We start from the raw sequence: 14,410 nt of genomic DNA on the forward strand, positions 1-14,410 counted from the left end.
AGCTAAATTTACCTGTTCTTTAAAATCACGAAGCCGGATGACCTCTTCTGTGCCAGTAAATTTACTTTCCTTGATATCCTTACCAAAGTAAATTATACTGTTTCTTTCCTTACTCTCCTTTCCCTGAGTTCCTTTCCTGACTGCCTGTAAATCTTCATAATAACCCTGTGACCTAACTTGTTCTTCATCCAATGCTTCTCTTAATTGTTTCAGTTCATCTCTCAACTTTGCTTCAGCCATTTTGAGGAAGGAAAAAATCTAAGAAGTCTAACTAAACAAGGGATACCAGGACTGTATTGATAAATTAACCTTATCTCAACTCAACCTATTGAGGTTTTTTGTTTTTCCAGGTGTCCTCTATTTTCAAAACAGCTCAATGAAATGACTAAATAAATTTCATTTTTGATACATTACATGCCCCAACCTGATTCATTGAAACCATACTTACAATATACAAAACTCATACAGTCAACATTCACCATCCATGTGCCTCACAACACAATGTAAACAATGCAGTGATACACACAATGTTGACATTTTGTGAATTAAACTCTTTATAAAGTCACTTTCTGCATAGATTGTCCTTGGTGGGCACTGCTAGGGTCAGTATTTGTATCCAAAGTCAAGACTGTCTTGAAAACATAGAAGAATGAGTTTTTGGTCCTTTCTTTCACTGTCCATCTCAGGAAGTCAGCCATCTTGTCATCGCACTGGTGTATCCAGTGTCACTTCCTCTCAATCCCAGTCCAGTTACTACTCTCCAGGAGGGGAAACAGCCATCTGGGGGAAGGTGTGCTGGGGGTAACAGCATTTCCCAGGGGGCAGTTGACGCTTGTTGCTTGTAACAGCCCCAGCAGCAGTGTCATTAAGCTGACAGGTCATTTAGTGAGGAAGTGCTCATACACAGTATCAAACTACAGTAGCACCAAATCCTCATGCTCCATTGCTAACTGCATTACCACTTCGTTCATATTTCCATTCCTGCGATATGATACCTATCGGTCTGCTTGAATTTCCATACCACATGGTGATACTGTTCCTCCTTTGGGCAAGGTAGAAAGCAGAAAGCATGATATTTTAGCTCTTCATCCTGCCAGGAGTATTCAGTCTAGTCTTTTGTTTCCGGAGCATAGCTCAGAAACCCTTCGATATTTTTTAGACCAAACTGGATAGATAAAATAATCTCAACCTATAGCCTTTGGCCATTTACAGAGTGCTGGCATATTTGGGTGTTAGTCTAATGATGGGGTGGGCTTCGTTTCCGGAGCAGGACTCAAAAACTGTTCAATATTTTTGTGCAGTACTTGGTAGATATATCAGAACCTAAAGTGGTGCCTTTTGCTATTTACAGGTTTTTGTGATTTATAATTTTCTTGGTTTCCATGGAAACATTTTGGACTTAGTCTCAAAATGGACGGATGGGCTTCGTTTCCAGATCACAACTAGAAAACTAATATCTTACAACAAAACTTGACACATCTTTGAAGCAGACCACAGTGTGCTGCCTTTTTTGATTTACAATGTTTTGGCATTTTTATGTTTACTGGTTTCCACTGAAACAATTCTGACTTAGGCTCAAAATAGAGGGATAGGCTTCATTTCCAGAGCTCAGCTCGAAAACCATTTGATCTTTCAACAGATCTTGACAGATATGAGACAGATCTTGAAGTGGTGCCTTTTGCTGTTTACAGATATATGGCATTTATATTTTTTATCATTTCTATGGAAACGATTCAAACAGTCTAAAACAGTATCAAGTCATGTTCAGATGATTTGTCCGTTCACATATGTGGGGGCTGGGGTGGATATGTCATCCTCTGTTGACTCTTGTTATCTTTTGACTGTTCACTGCATTGGATATACATGTATTTTTTCATCTTAATGTAGTTAGAAATAAAATATATCTACCTAAGAACTGTTTAATTTTCAACCTTAAAACATAGTAAATGTTTTCCATTGAAACCGAAAGGTGACCATTTGTCATGAATGTCAACAATCCAGAAAATTTCAGGTGAGCTACCAATTCCACACTCCAGCATAGTAATGATTTAGCATAACATCACTGGCACAGACTAATTTGCATGTCAAGAGTGGACTTTTCGCTGGCACGTAAAACAGAAGATCCCTTTCTTCATGATGTTGATCATGTCAATATTTTTCAACAACTGTTTTGGTAGGACTTGTATGACAACACATGAAGAAGTACAACTGATGTGTACAAGGGATAGCTATATGTCTCATGGGGGTGCTTGTGTCAGAGGTTCTTGGAGAGCTGTATGGATCCCTTGTTGGGACAATGCTACATATCCTTCAGGCTGTTTGAAGGAACATCAGACATGGAAACAACTCAAATTCAGTAGTATTATGATCACTGAAAAGAAAATGTTGCTTAATTTTTAAGTATGCTTAAAGGTTACATGTCACATTTCTTTCTATTTTGTCAGGGAAATGAATTTTTTCGGAGAGGAGAGTATAACCATGCCATTGAACACTATTCACGTGGCCAGCAGCTTGATCCCGCCAACCCTTTCCTGCCAGCAAACAGAGCAATGGCCCTCATCAAACAGAAGAAGTAAATTTTAATTCATCCTTTTCCACTGACAAGTTTATGCATGTATATTTGAGAACAAACTAACTATACTTACAATATGATATACTGTAATAATGACATGCGAAAGGTCTCGTTTGTTTGCTTTATTAACCCGTCCCTCCACTTTGTGTCTGGAGCATAACTCAGAAACCGTTCTACATTTTTAGACCAGACTTGATAGATACAATAATCTCAACCTATAGTTGTGCCTTTTGCTATTTACAGAATTTTGGCATTTTTAATTTTTTGTTTTTCCTATGGAACATTTTGGAGTTGGTCTAATGATGGGATGGGCTTCGTTTCTGGAGCAGAACTCAAAAAACGTTCAATATTTTTCTGCAAAACTTGTTACATAGATCAGTCAGAACCTAAAGTGGTCCCATTTGGTACTTGCAGGTTTTTGTGGTACATTGTTTTGTTTCCATGGAATCATTTCAGACTTAGTCTCAAAATGGAGGGATGGGGCTTCGTTTCTGGAGCACAACTCAAAAACTTCTAAATATCTTTCTGCAAAACTTGGCAGATAAGTAGGGGAAACCCTAAAGTAGTGCCTTTTGCTATTTGCAGATTTTTGTGATTTATCATTTTCCCAGTTTCCATGGAAACGATTATGACTTCATCTCAACATGGAGGGATGGGCTTCGTTTCTGGAGCACAACTCGAAAACCATTTCATATCTTTCAACAGATCTTGAAGTGGTGCCTTTTGCTGTTTACTGTATGGCACATATATCTATCATGACTTCCATGGAAACGATTCAAACTTAATCTAAGAAAAAATCAAGTAACCGTCAGATGATTTGTCCTTTCAAATATGCGGGGGCCGGGGTTTTTGTCATCTTCTGATTTTTTTTTATTTTAACGTTTTGATCTTTGTCAAGTGGTGGGGTGGGCTTGGTTTCCAGAGCATAACTCAATATTTTTCTGCAGAACTATATCAGTCGGATCTTTAAGTGGTGCCTTTTGGTATTTACAGTTTTTTTGTGATTTATCATTTTCTCAGTTTCCATGGAAACGATTCAGACTTAGTTTCAAAATGGAGGGATGGACTTCGTTTCCGGAGCACAACTCAAAATTTGTTCTTTATTATTCTGCAAAACTTGGTAGATGTACTAATCAGAAGCTACAATGGTGCCTTTTGCTATTTACAGGTTTTTGTGATTTCTTAGTTTCTCGGTTTCCATGGAAACGATTCAGACATAGTCTCAAAAGTGAGAGGTGTGTTTCGTTTCCAGTGCACACCTCAAAAAGTTTCTAGTATCTGTCAGCAGAACTTGGTAGATATATGTGGCAGACCCCAGTGTGGTGCCTTTTGCTGTCTACAGGTTTTTGTGATCTATTTTCTCGGTTTCCATGGTAGCGTTTCAGACTTAGTCTCAAAATGAAGGGATGGGCTTCGTTTCTGGAGCACAACTCAAAAACTTCTAAAAATCTCTCTGCAAAACTTGGCAGATATGTAGGGGAGACCATAAGCTGTTGCCTTTTGCTATTTACAGATATGTGGCATTTATATTTTTCATGATTTCCATAGAAATGATTCAAACTTAGTCTGAAAAGTACTAACTTCAAAAAGTATCCTGCAGATGATTTGTCCTTTCAAATATGTTGTGGCCGGGGTGGGTGGGTATGTCATCTTCTGATGACTCTTGTATTCTGATCTTGCTGGTTCCTAAGAAGAGATCAAATGAAAAATGTCCAATGGAATTTACAGCATAAGGCAATTCAACAAGAAGAGATGTTCACCATCCATACTTGAAACAGCTGATGAAACCAATCAATCATCTAGCAAACAGTGATCTTCAAGATGCAATTTCCATGACCTTGTGGTTGTTTCCATGGCTGACCAGATAGAAATGCAGCAATTATAGGAGGTGTTAGGATTTTCCTGACATTTTTGTACTTAGGACTTAGATTATTATCATGTCACAAAAGAAATGTGTGTGAATGAGGACCGAATTCAGGCTAAAGAACGGAGATTAGACAGATTTTTATTCAGTATGAGGCCTTTGGCCCAAAATACAGAAAGATTTAGGGTTACAAAATATCCCTGCGCATTGAACATATTTGTATAAAGTACAAGAGCTTGACATAAATATATTATATATTATTTTTCCTTATTTGTTCTGCTTTGTATAAAAAGATTGAAGTTTTATGTAATATATCATGTTGAGAAGTAATTATGGAGACAAAGTTTTGTTGAGGTGGACTTGATGTATTAACCAATAAGTGTATTACGGAGAGAACTATAAGCTTCACAGATTAAAAGTACATGATATTCATTTTCAATAAAATATTCGTTTTTTGATAAACAGAGGACAAAGTCTTTCTTGATATGGTATAGCTTGGTGTCTTCCAGTGTTGACAGCTATTCTGAAGTTACTGCATCTGAAGTGTGATGACATCCTTTTTGAGTGAGATTGTAGTGGTGAGTTCAGATAGTATTCAACAGTGAATAGGGATTTATATTGTTTATATGAACATGGGTCTGGTAAGTTATGAACATTTACACTCCAGGTTTGTTGTAGATTGTCAAACAGTGTCTGCTTGAACATTGATAGGAAAATATTTTTATCACCAACATCTTGGGAGATCCTTACATATCCAAATATAAATAAAATATGTTTGATGTTTGTAGCATAACAGAGGAGTCTCTCAGGGCCCATTTGTATCAGCCTACACCAGTACCTGACAGCTCTTGTCATATATATAAGCTGCAGTGGAGCTCTACCACATTCACCAAGCACCATCACATTACATGTATATTTTGACACATCTTCAATTATTTTGCAGTAATTATATCCCCAGGTTTCAGAGCCATAGCAAAGGACAGGAGTAGCAATACTATCAAATCTTGAACAGATCTTTACAAGAAATATCACCGAGTGCCCTCTGATATCTATGTATAGCCATCATTGCTTTAGAGCTCTGGGAAGCTAAAGAAATTTTAGCCTGAGTCCATATCAGTTTTAGTGTAAACATAATGCCTAGATATCTGTAGAAAGGTACAACTTCAATATTTTCGCCATTGTATGTCAACTTTTCATAGCTTCTTAAGGGTCCACCATTTCTAAAAACCATGAGTTTTGTTTTCTTCAAGTTCACTTTCATTCCCGTTTCGAAGCAAAATAATTTCAGAGCATCTATTTTCTTTTGGAGTTGAATGGCTGAGTACGCTACTGATGATACATCATCTGCAAACATAGCAAAAACATTTTTAAAATCTTGTGAAATGAAAACACCTTCTCCAACATCTTCCAGTTGTTTTAAAAGCTTATTGATGAATATAACAAATAGCTGGGGACTCAAAATACAACCTTGATGGCTGCCAATATTACACTTGAAATAATCTGTTAATCCTCTTGAACTTCTCACACAGACACACAATCTTGAATACATACATGAGAGTATATTATAAAATTTTCCATTAATTCCAATCTTTCAAACTTTGTAATAGAATATCATGCCTTATAGTGTCAAAAGCCTTTTGAAAAGTCCACAAAAAGACAGTGAAGTCTCCCTTTCCTTTTTCCCCCTGATATATTTCTGTATCATTGCTTGTAAGCTAAATATATTGTCAATAGTTGAGTAATTTGATCTGAAACCTGATTTAATATAGATGTAGATATTTTACACTCAGTATCATTCAATGAAATTCTTCTGTAGATGTTAATATCATTCTTATCTCCATATTTAAAAAGAAGGCAAATAATGCTTCTATTCCAAGCAGAAGGAAATACACCACTGTCAAATATCTGATTGAAAATGACTGTAAATGTGGGTAAAATAGTACTTGTATTTTTGAAGTATTCTGTGACAAATCCATCAGGTCGAGGTGATTTATTATTTGCAAACTTTTTTATATGTTGTTCGACTTCTTGGCTCTTGGCTGCTAATAGGTTGATTTACTACTGCTCTAGTACCACCACCATCATCTTTGTAATAGGAGGTAAAGACGGTGGATTTTCGATTTGGAGTTGAGATGAAAAATGATCTGTCCATTCCTGAGTACTGATTCCATCTATCATGAGTGATTGTCTCCCCTGTTTCAGCAGTTTCCAGAATAATTTGAGGTTTCCTCTTGCATCAATTAGTTTTTGTTTCTGTTTTTCCTGGTAAGATTGTCTTTTGATAACAAATGCTTTCTTGAATTTAGTGCATAGCTCCCTGAAAAGGTTAAAATCCAAGTTATGATCTCTGTTGCTCCTCAGTGCGTGGTATTTCTCACTCTCTAAGTCTTCGAGTTCCGTGTCCCACCAGGGAGGTTGACTAGATAATTTTGGCTTGGGATAATGATTTGAACGGGGAAAGTAAACTCTCTTGTTTATAGATGCTGCTTCTTGGTAAACATTAACAAGTAAACATAATGCAGTGTTCACATCTGTTGGTATTAAAGGTCACATATACTCTAATAGGGTACAAACACAAAATCACTTGATGACATCATTATAAATGAAACACCATCGTTAAAAATGCTCATTTCGATCTTTAATTACCTTAAATCGACCTTTTTGTCAACAGTGCAAAATTCTCAGCTGCAGACAAAATTTCAACCAATCAGAGCGACGCATCTCCGTGACGTAATAGTGGGTATAGAAATGAGGGTCTGTGCAGTATTCATCTACATTTCAGGGTTTGAACTATTTCGTTTACAGGTTTGTACAAACCTGAAACCTGAAATCGCGAAATCTGTTGAGAAAAATGAAAGCTATATGTTCTCACAATCTACTATCATTTAGTTTTGTCTCCTGCTTTGCCTAGTTTTCGAGTGACATTTGTTTTCATAGAAGATTCTGTCAAAATCACTTGGTGTCACTAGGTTGTAATCCGTGTTAGGTGGTATAAACCTACATGTTATTTGTCATCATTCACTTGATGTTCAGTTAATGAATTTATAACAGGTATAATTAGTGGTAACGCCACTTAGATTACCCAACAAAGGCCCCCATTTGGCATTTCTTTTGTCTGGATCGATCAAAGGATTAACCGATAACACGCTGATTGATTAATTAGTTTTATGGGGATTTAAATGGGGGATTTGTCAAAAGGTAGTGTTTATGTATGTACATTTACTAATCTATACTGAATACACTGTCGTGTCTGTGTCTATGTAAAAACAACACCCTTCTTTTAAAGGATTATCCGCCAATACATTGATTGATTGCTCATTATTGGCTAACTAAATAACTTTTTAAAATGAATGCCTCACATTATGCAATTAGTTGCCAGGTGTGCTATCTTGGGTAACCAATGAAATTATACAGCAATGTGAAAAACCTGAAACGATACATCACATTTTTGTATAATAGACTGTTAAAAGACACATCACTTGGGAAATCTGCAGATGAATTATATATCACTTGTTTTTGTGGATATTGATGGATACATTCCTCAAAGAAGGTAATAGTCTGGCATTGCTCCTATAACTTTCATTTTAATATTTGCATTTTTGTTTTTAATACGTTGTTGTAGCTTCCAACAGAATCATTGTTTTCGTTGTTAAGTGTAATGATGCAGACGACATACACCAGGGCGTGGGTGCAAATTATGATTCAGATAGGAAAACTATGAAATGTCTACATATTACATTTCTGTTATACATTGGCAGATCGCTTCTTTTTATTAATTTTCAAAATGCATGCAAGTATGATTATAAAGTAATTAGGATTATGAGACTAAGTATAAAGACGTTTATTGACAAGTGTCTACATACTGGTGAGTGAACATTACAAACAAAAAAAGTAAATTTAGCAAGTGAAGTAATTTATCGCGCAGTATTTTCACTTTGACCTGACCTCGCTTAGGTTATGTTACAGGTTGTGTCATGCACGATTTTCAAAAATGGCGGTGCCCGGTCTTGGGATGAGTGCTATTTAAGTTTGTTTTCACCGAGTTACAAAAGGACAATTACTTTCTACTGGTAGTAAAATATGTATTTTATTGATGGACATTAGGATTTTACATGACATTGCTTATAACATAACAATTTCACTCTTGGAAGTGCTTGCAATATAAATGTCACTTCGACCCCCACCTTGCTTCCTTGGAAGAAGTCCTTATGTTAAAAGTTGTCATGCAAAATCCTTTTGGCCGTGATTCAAATGCATATTTAACTACCAGTAAAAAGTAGTTTTGATTTTCTACCTTGATGAGAACAAATCATAATCTCAATAATTCTAACAGACTTTAGCCTGTGACTTCACAATTTTCAAAAATGGCGGCGCCATGTCTGAGGATGAATGCTATTTAAGTTTGTTTTTGGGTGAGAGAGAAGCAGACGGCTTTTTAGCAACTTTTAAGTGCTTGGTATTACTTAACCATAAGTTTTTTTTAAAATAAAATGGTGTTTCGTTTATGACTAACCAAAAGTCTGTCATATGCAGTGATAGAGTACCAAAAAATTGAGTTTAGTGGTCCTGTAAGTGATCAATTTCATCTTTTTGTAGATAATATAACTCTTTGAGTTTAGATTTAAAAGCTGCACTATTCTCCTCTTTCCAGACATATCGTGACCAGGGGGTTGTATCCTTGCCACCTGATTCACATTGGTCTTGGGTGTGTAAGTTGTTGGAGCTTGATGCCTGAAATCAAATCTACAGATGAATGGAAAATGGTTTGAGTCATCTTGTGTACCAATACCAAATTCCGATATAAATGGATATTGTCTTTGTAAGGCTATCATGTAGTCAACAGTGCTGGCCCCATTATGAGTGATGATATATATATATATATATTTAATTACCTTCCATGTCTTGATGACACCTCCCATTCAAAATGTGAATGCCGAATAATTTGCACATTTCAATCAGTTTCTTGCCATAATTATTATAACTGAGTCCTTATTGTTCCTGGGAGCCGCAAAGTTGTCAGTGGGATAATCAATGCCTTGCTGAATGAAATCAATGTTATCTTCTGGTATATAGTCAAGAGATGTTTTAGTCCTAGCATTCAAGTCACCTGCTAGGAAGAGCTCTTTATCTGGGTGTCATAAACTATCTGAGTCAAATAATCCTCCAAAACAGACATGCCATCATTATGTGTCCTCATAGATGGAAGAGTTTTCAGGTGAAAGGTAAGTTAGAATCAGTACTGTATCGTTTACACTACCTTATCTTGAAGTTTTGAACAGGAGAACCACAGTATTTTCAAAATGTTCATATATTCTAGTTAAATATCCTCCGTTCACCCATTATTTTTAGTTTGTTACGCCACCACTGTCGACCAAATTTCTTAGTTTTTATTTGTACGCTGTAAAATGATCAATAACCAAACAGAAAGGTTTTAAATTCATCTACGCTGTGAGCAAAAGATTCACAAAAGGCGATCAAGTCATAATCAGCGCAAACTTGTTTTACCTGCAAATCGGGAGTGTTATGTTGATGTAATCCTTCCATATTCCATGTCAAATGCGAGGCCGTGGCCACAACTTCAAGTGTTTTTGTTTTGAGATGTCGGCATGGGAGTTGCCTCCGTTGGAGTGGGCGTTACCCTGTTTCCAGGTCCAAACAAAGCTTCCCATGTGCGCGTGTTACCTGTTGCCTGTGGGCTTTGTGGCTGATCGCGTGAAATATTCTTGATGGACTTAGACATTTTATCATAAACGAATACTTCCCCTTGAACTATCAACTTGTTCAGACGCATTTTAGGTTGTTTCCCCTGCTTCTTGCGCTTGTTCAAACCACGGAGATAGTGCCCGTACATCCTCGCGCACTGACTGTGGAAAATCTTCTGTCCCTCGTGTCCTGTCTCCTCGTTCCAGTGATTCCCGGGCTTGTTTGAAGATGCTGCTCTTATCCTATGTCAGCAGGAATTTTGCTATGATAGACTAAATCCAAGGAGAAATGATTCACCTATGTGCACGTATGATTACCATATCTTTGCTGTTAACCATGTGTAGCTTCTCGTTCAAAAACATATGTACTTTTTCCTCCGATTCATCCCAAGTTTCACCCCTGAAATACAAGATTATTTCGGTGTTCCCTGCATTCCATGTCTTCTGTTTTGTCTTTCAGCTGTGTAACTGTGTCCTGAAGTTGTTGATTTTCCTCACTCAGCGCATGTAGTTGATGATCGACCTCATATACTTTGGCCGCCATGTTGCCTACCTTGTCATTCAAGCTTTCAAACTTGTCGTTCATAGTTGCCATATTCATTTTTAAGTCTCTTAACATCTTCATAATTTCATTTTCGCTCATTTGCACTTCGACTGAGCCGCTTTCACACTCACTGATAGAGTAGTTTGTTCTCTCGTGGTTGGACCGGGTCCCGGGTTGGACTCAACATCCCCACTCACAATCAGTAGGCAACTCAGCATGATTACAAACCTGATGCACATTTTCATACTTTTCTCTCCTACTGTGAGGAATGTAGGTCTTTTCGACTTATCTGGCTGTATAAAACAGTCAATTTTGACCGGATATTGAGTTAATGAGATCTCCATATGATAGAGCGATGTGTGACGGAGATTATCGGCTTCAGAACCTGCAAAAAAGCCCAAAGCTGCTAAAGAACCCTCCCCTGCCATCTCTGGATCTAAAATCTTTTTTGGATATGTTAAATTCCTTTGTGGAAGATATTAACACATCATTTGGATCTGCATGAAAAACTTAAGAGTAAAGGAGTTTTGCAAAAATGAAAGAATTGGAGCGGTCCATTGTCCATGCTTAGAGCAAGCATCTCCTTACTCCTAAGTGGGACATGGTCTTTACGGACAGACATAGGTCTCTCTCAGAGTTCCTCGGCTAATCCACCACAAACTCTTGAGACGTCAGTGGCTCAGGCACTTCCACTCTCAAATTATCCAATGTGACTGACAAGGCTCTGGTGGCTGGGTCTGTAGGATCAGAGCTGGATATAGCAGCCATCCACTCTTCTCATGCTGGGAGCCTGATCAAGTGGAGGTATCTCTCCCACTGGATTGGGATTTTACTGACAAGGACAATCCCCTGTTATTACCTATTTTTATGGACATGTCGGGAAATCGAGCCCAACAGTGTTTACCCTATTACTGATTGTAAGCTGGTTATGCATGAAGGTATTCTAACAGTACCATCCTTGGACTCTTAGGCCAGAGGAACTTGGTTCAGTCATTTGGACCACTTTATCCTCATTTAACGACACAATCTCCAAAGCATCCTCTACTCGCATCTTACCAAAGCCTTCATTATGGCAGTCTTATGCTATTGTTATGATATGGGTCTTGGGTCCATGTGAGCGTCCAGTGAAAACCAGTTTGTGAGAACCCGTCGGACGCGAACCCGCGAATCTTCGGATTATTAGCCCCACAGCTAACCGACTGAGCTATATCCACATTGTTGCACAATGTGCAAATTTAGCTAGTCATTCCTGTGACGTCACGGAAATGAATGGAAAGAGTCGAATTAGTTGCGGACAATTACGAAGGTTACGGGTAGAATAGGTGCCTTGTGCTTTCCATCTACTGATTGTTGCTGAATGGTCCCGATATCATTTGGCACAATCATCCTATTCTGTAATCTACAAGATACCATGTTATGTTGAATGAGCCAATATGGTTCGAACTGAAAATGGTTGTTGACGTCAAGCGTCAGACGTTGATATCACGTTGCATGCATGAATGACATGCTTGTATAAAAATCATTGTGTGTTTTCGTGACAGAAAAGTGTTGGAGAGAACCCAGTAAGGATAATGTGGATCGCGCTAAGGAATGTGTGAGACATGGGCATGTTTGGTAAAGGCACGAGGGTGAGTTAGACTTCAAATCATGATAGAAAATATGTAGATCTTGAGGTGAAAGTTGCTGGAGGCCGATTTCCACATTTCGACATTAAACCATTGCATCGTTTATTTAACTTTTGAAGTTTTTGGTCTCCCGTTTTTCTTTGTGAACAAAGTATTAAAAGTGGAAAAGGAAAACAACTGGTACTCATGCATTTACCTACTATATTGGATTAGGTCCCTTACCCTAACCCCTAACCCTAAACCTAAACCTAACCCTTGGAATAATTCTAATAAATAGAATACGCTCACCGAACTGGCACGAAAATGGCTTAAGTATCCAGTGTAATGAATTCTTACCGCTTCGAGAAATAAATATTTCCTTGTAATGGTGCAAATTACTGAATGACAAAGATATGTATGTATATTAGTTTACATTTATAATTCCTTTGATCCAAATAGTTACGTTTGAAACCGAAATATAGAATATATTTAGATTCTTTTAATTGCCCAAAACTGCGAATAATAAAACATGGCGCAATGTGACCAATGTAAGTGATTCTTACTAAATTTAAAAATACAACATATATAAATACACAAAATACAACCCCTCAGCACCTCTTAATACGAAGAAATATGAGCATATTGGTCAAAAAAGAAAAAAATATGTTAAACTGGTGCTTGCAAACAATTGTGCATCCGCCGGGAATTACTACTGGAAACTCACAACATCGTTGGGTTTCTGTAATGCCATGGTAGAGATGAAACATCAGTGAGCGGAGCTTATACTCACTCGCTGAGCTTGACGACCTTGTTGCTATGCCAGCGTCATAGGGCATTGTTTCAAGAACATGCTTTTGAACAAAATCACTTCCAATTACGTAAAATAGTATTATGACGTGTCTTTAAAGTTTGTGGTGCTATATTCTAAAGGTATGCCAACAGGGGTGGTCACAGAGTCTGTACAACCAACTGGGCTGAGGGCTAGAGCTGACCTGTGTTGGGAGTCTAAATCCAATTGATTGACAAATGGAGGTGAAGACCATTTTACTACATTTGAAACAAAACAAAGATTATCATTTGCTGACTAATACAAAAATGGGTGTAACGTACAATAGCCAGTGAAATACAGAATACACAAAATGGGGTATGTCCCAAAAGAACTTAAGTAACCAGACAGGGGGACTACATTATCTTTTAATTCTATTATAAGTGGCATTAATCTTGTTAGTTCATTTACTGGATGCTTGTTTGCTTACTCTGGGCGGGATCTTTAACAAGCCTGGTGTTTGCATAATGTCATTTTACTGTAGGTGATGGCATGTTTACCTCATCAAAGCAGTTTATTTACCTGTCTAGACATAACCCTGGTCTTAGTGAATGGTTTGTCTTACAGTGGAGTTCTGATTACCTCAGGCTAGGACTTTAACTCTATGAAATTGTGTGGTCATAACTTATACTTTTTTCAACAGAATGTCTGTGCGATAAGTTTTACTACTTTTGACAGGACTCTTTGTCTATGCTATTACTGATACATCCATATTTATATTTTCCTAATATTTGAATGCTAATGTATTGGCTGTACTGGTCACAGTTACTGAATTTTGGTATGAATCATCATTTCATCATACTATCCATGATCAGTTATTTCCATCAGCTATCATGCATCTTGATAAAGACTTTTTATCCCCTTGGCATGTAATGGGGATATAGTCGACGCCTCGTCTGACTGTGCGTCCATCTGTAATCATTTTTTTTCCAGAGCATAACTAAAAAAAAGTTCAATATTTTTAGACCAAAATTGGTAGATATAATAATCTGAACCTATGGTTGTCCCTCTTGCTGTTTTCAGATGTGTGGCATTTATATTTTTATTGTTTTTCCATGGAATGTTTTGGTGTTAGTCTAATGGTGGGGTAGGCCTCGTTTCTGGAGCACAGCTCCTCGTTTCCTTAGCATAGTTTAAACACTGTTCAATATTTTTCTGCGAAACTTGGTAGATATCAGTCAGAACCTAATGTGATGCCTTTTGCTATTTACAGGTTTTTGTGATTTATCATTTTCTTGGTTTCCATGAAAATGATTTGGACTTAGTCTCAAAATGGAGGGATGGGCTTTGTTGCCAGT

The 14,410-nt window shown here is 37.4% G+C and overlaps 1 protein-coding gene across 3 annotated transcripts in view; it reads left to right on the top strand.

The window, feature by feature from the left end:
* The window catches only part of LOC137296914 (RNA polymerase II-associated protein 3-like), a 166,732-nt gene that overhangs the window by 54,601 nt on the left and 97,721 nt on the right, over window positions 1-14,410 (top strand). For all 3 annotated transcript variants that reach the window (XM_067828813.1, XM_067828811.1, XM_067828812.1), the window contains exon 4: window positions 2,445-2,572. In XM_067828813.1, coding sequence (XP_067684914.1) covers window positions 2,445-2,572 — 128 coding nt within the window. The remainder of the gene's footprint in view (window positions 1-2,444; window positions 2,573-14,410) is intronic.

This window comes from Haliotis asinina, chromosome 9 (genome assembly GCF_037392515.1).
Source record: "Haliotis asinina isolate JCU_RB_2024 chromosome 9, JCU_Hal_asi_v2, whole genome shotgun sequence".
In the NCBI taxonomy this organism is placed as follows: Eukaryota; Metazoa; Mollusca; class Gastropoda; order Lepetellida; family Haliotidae; genus Haliotis; species Haliotis asinina.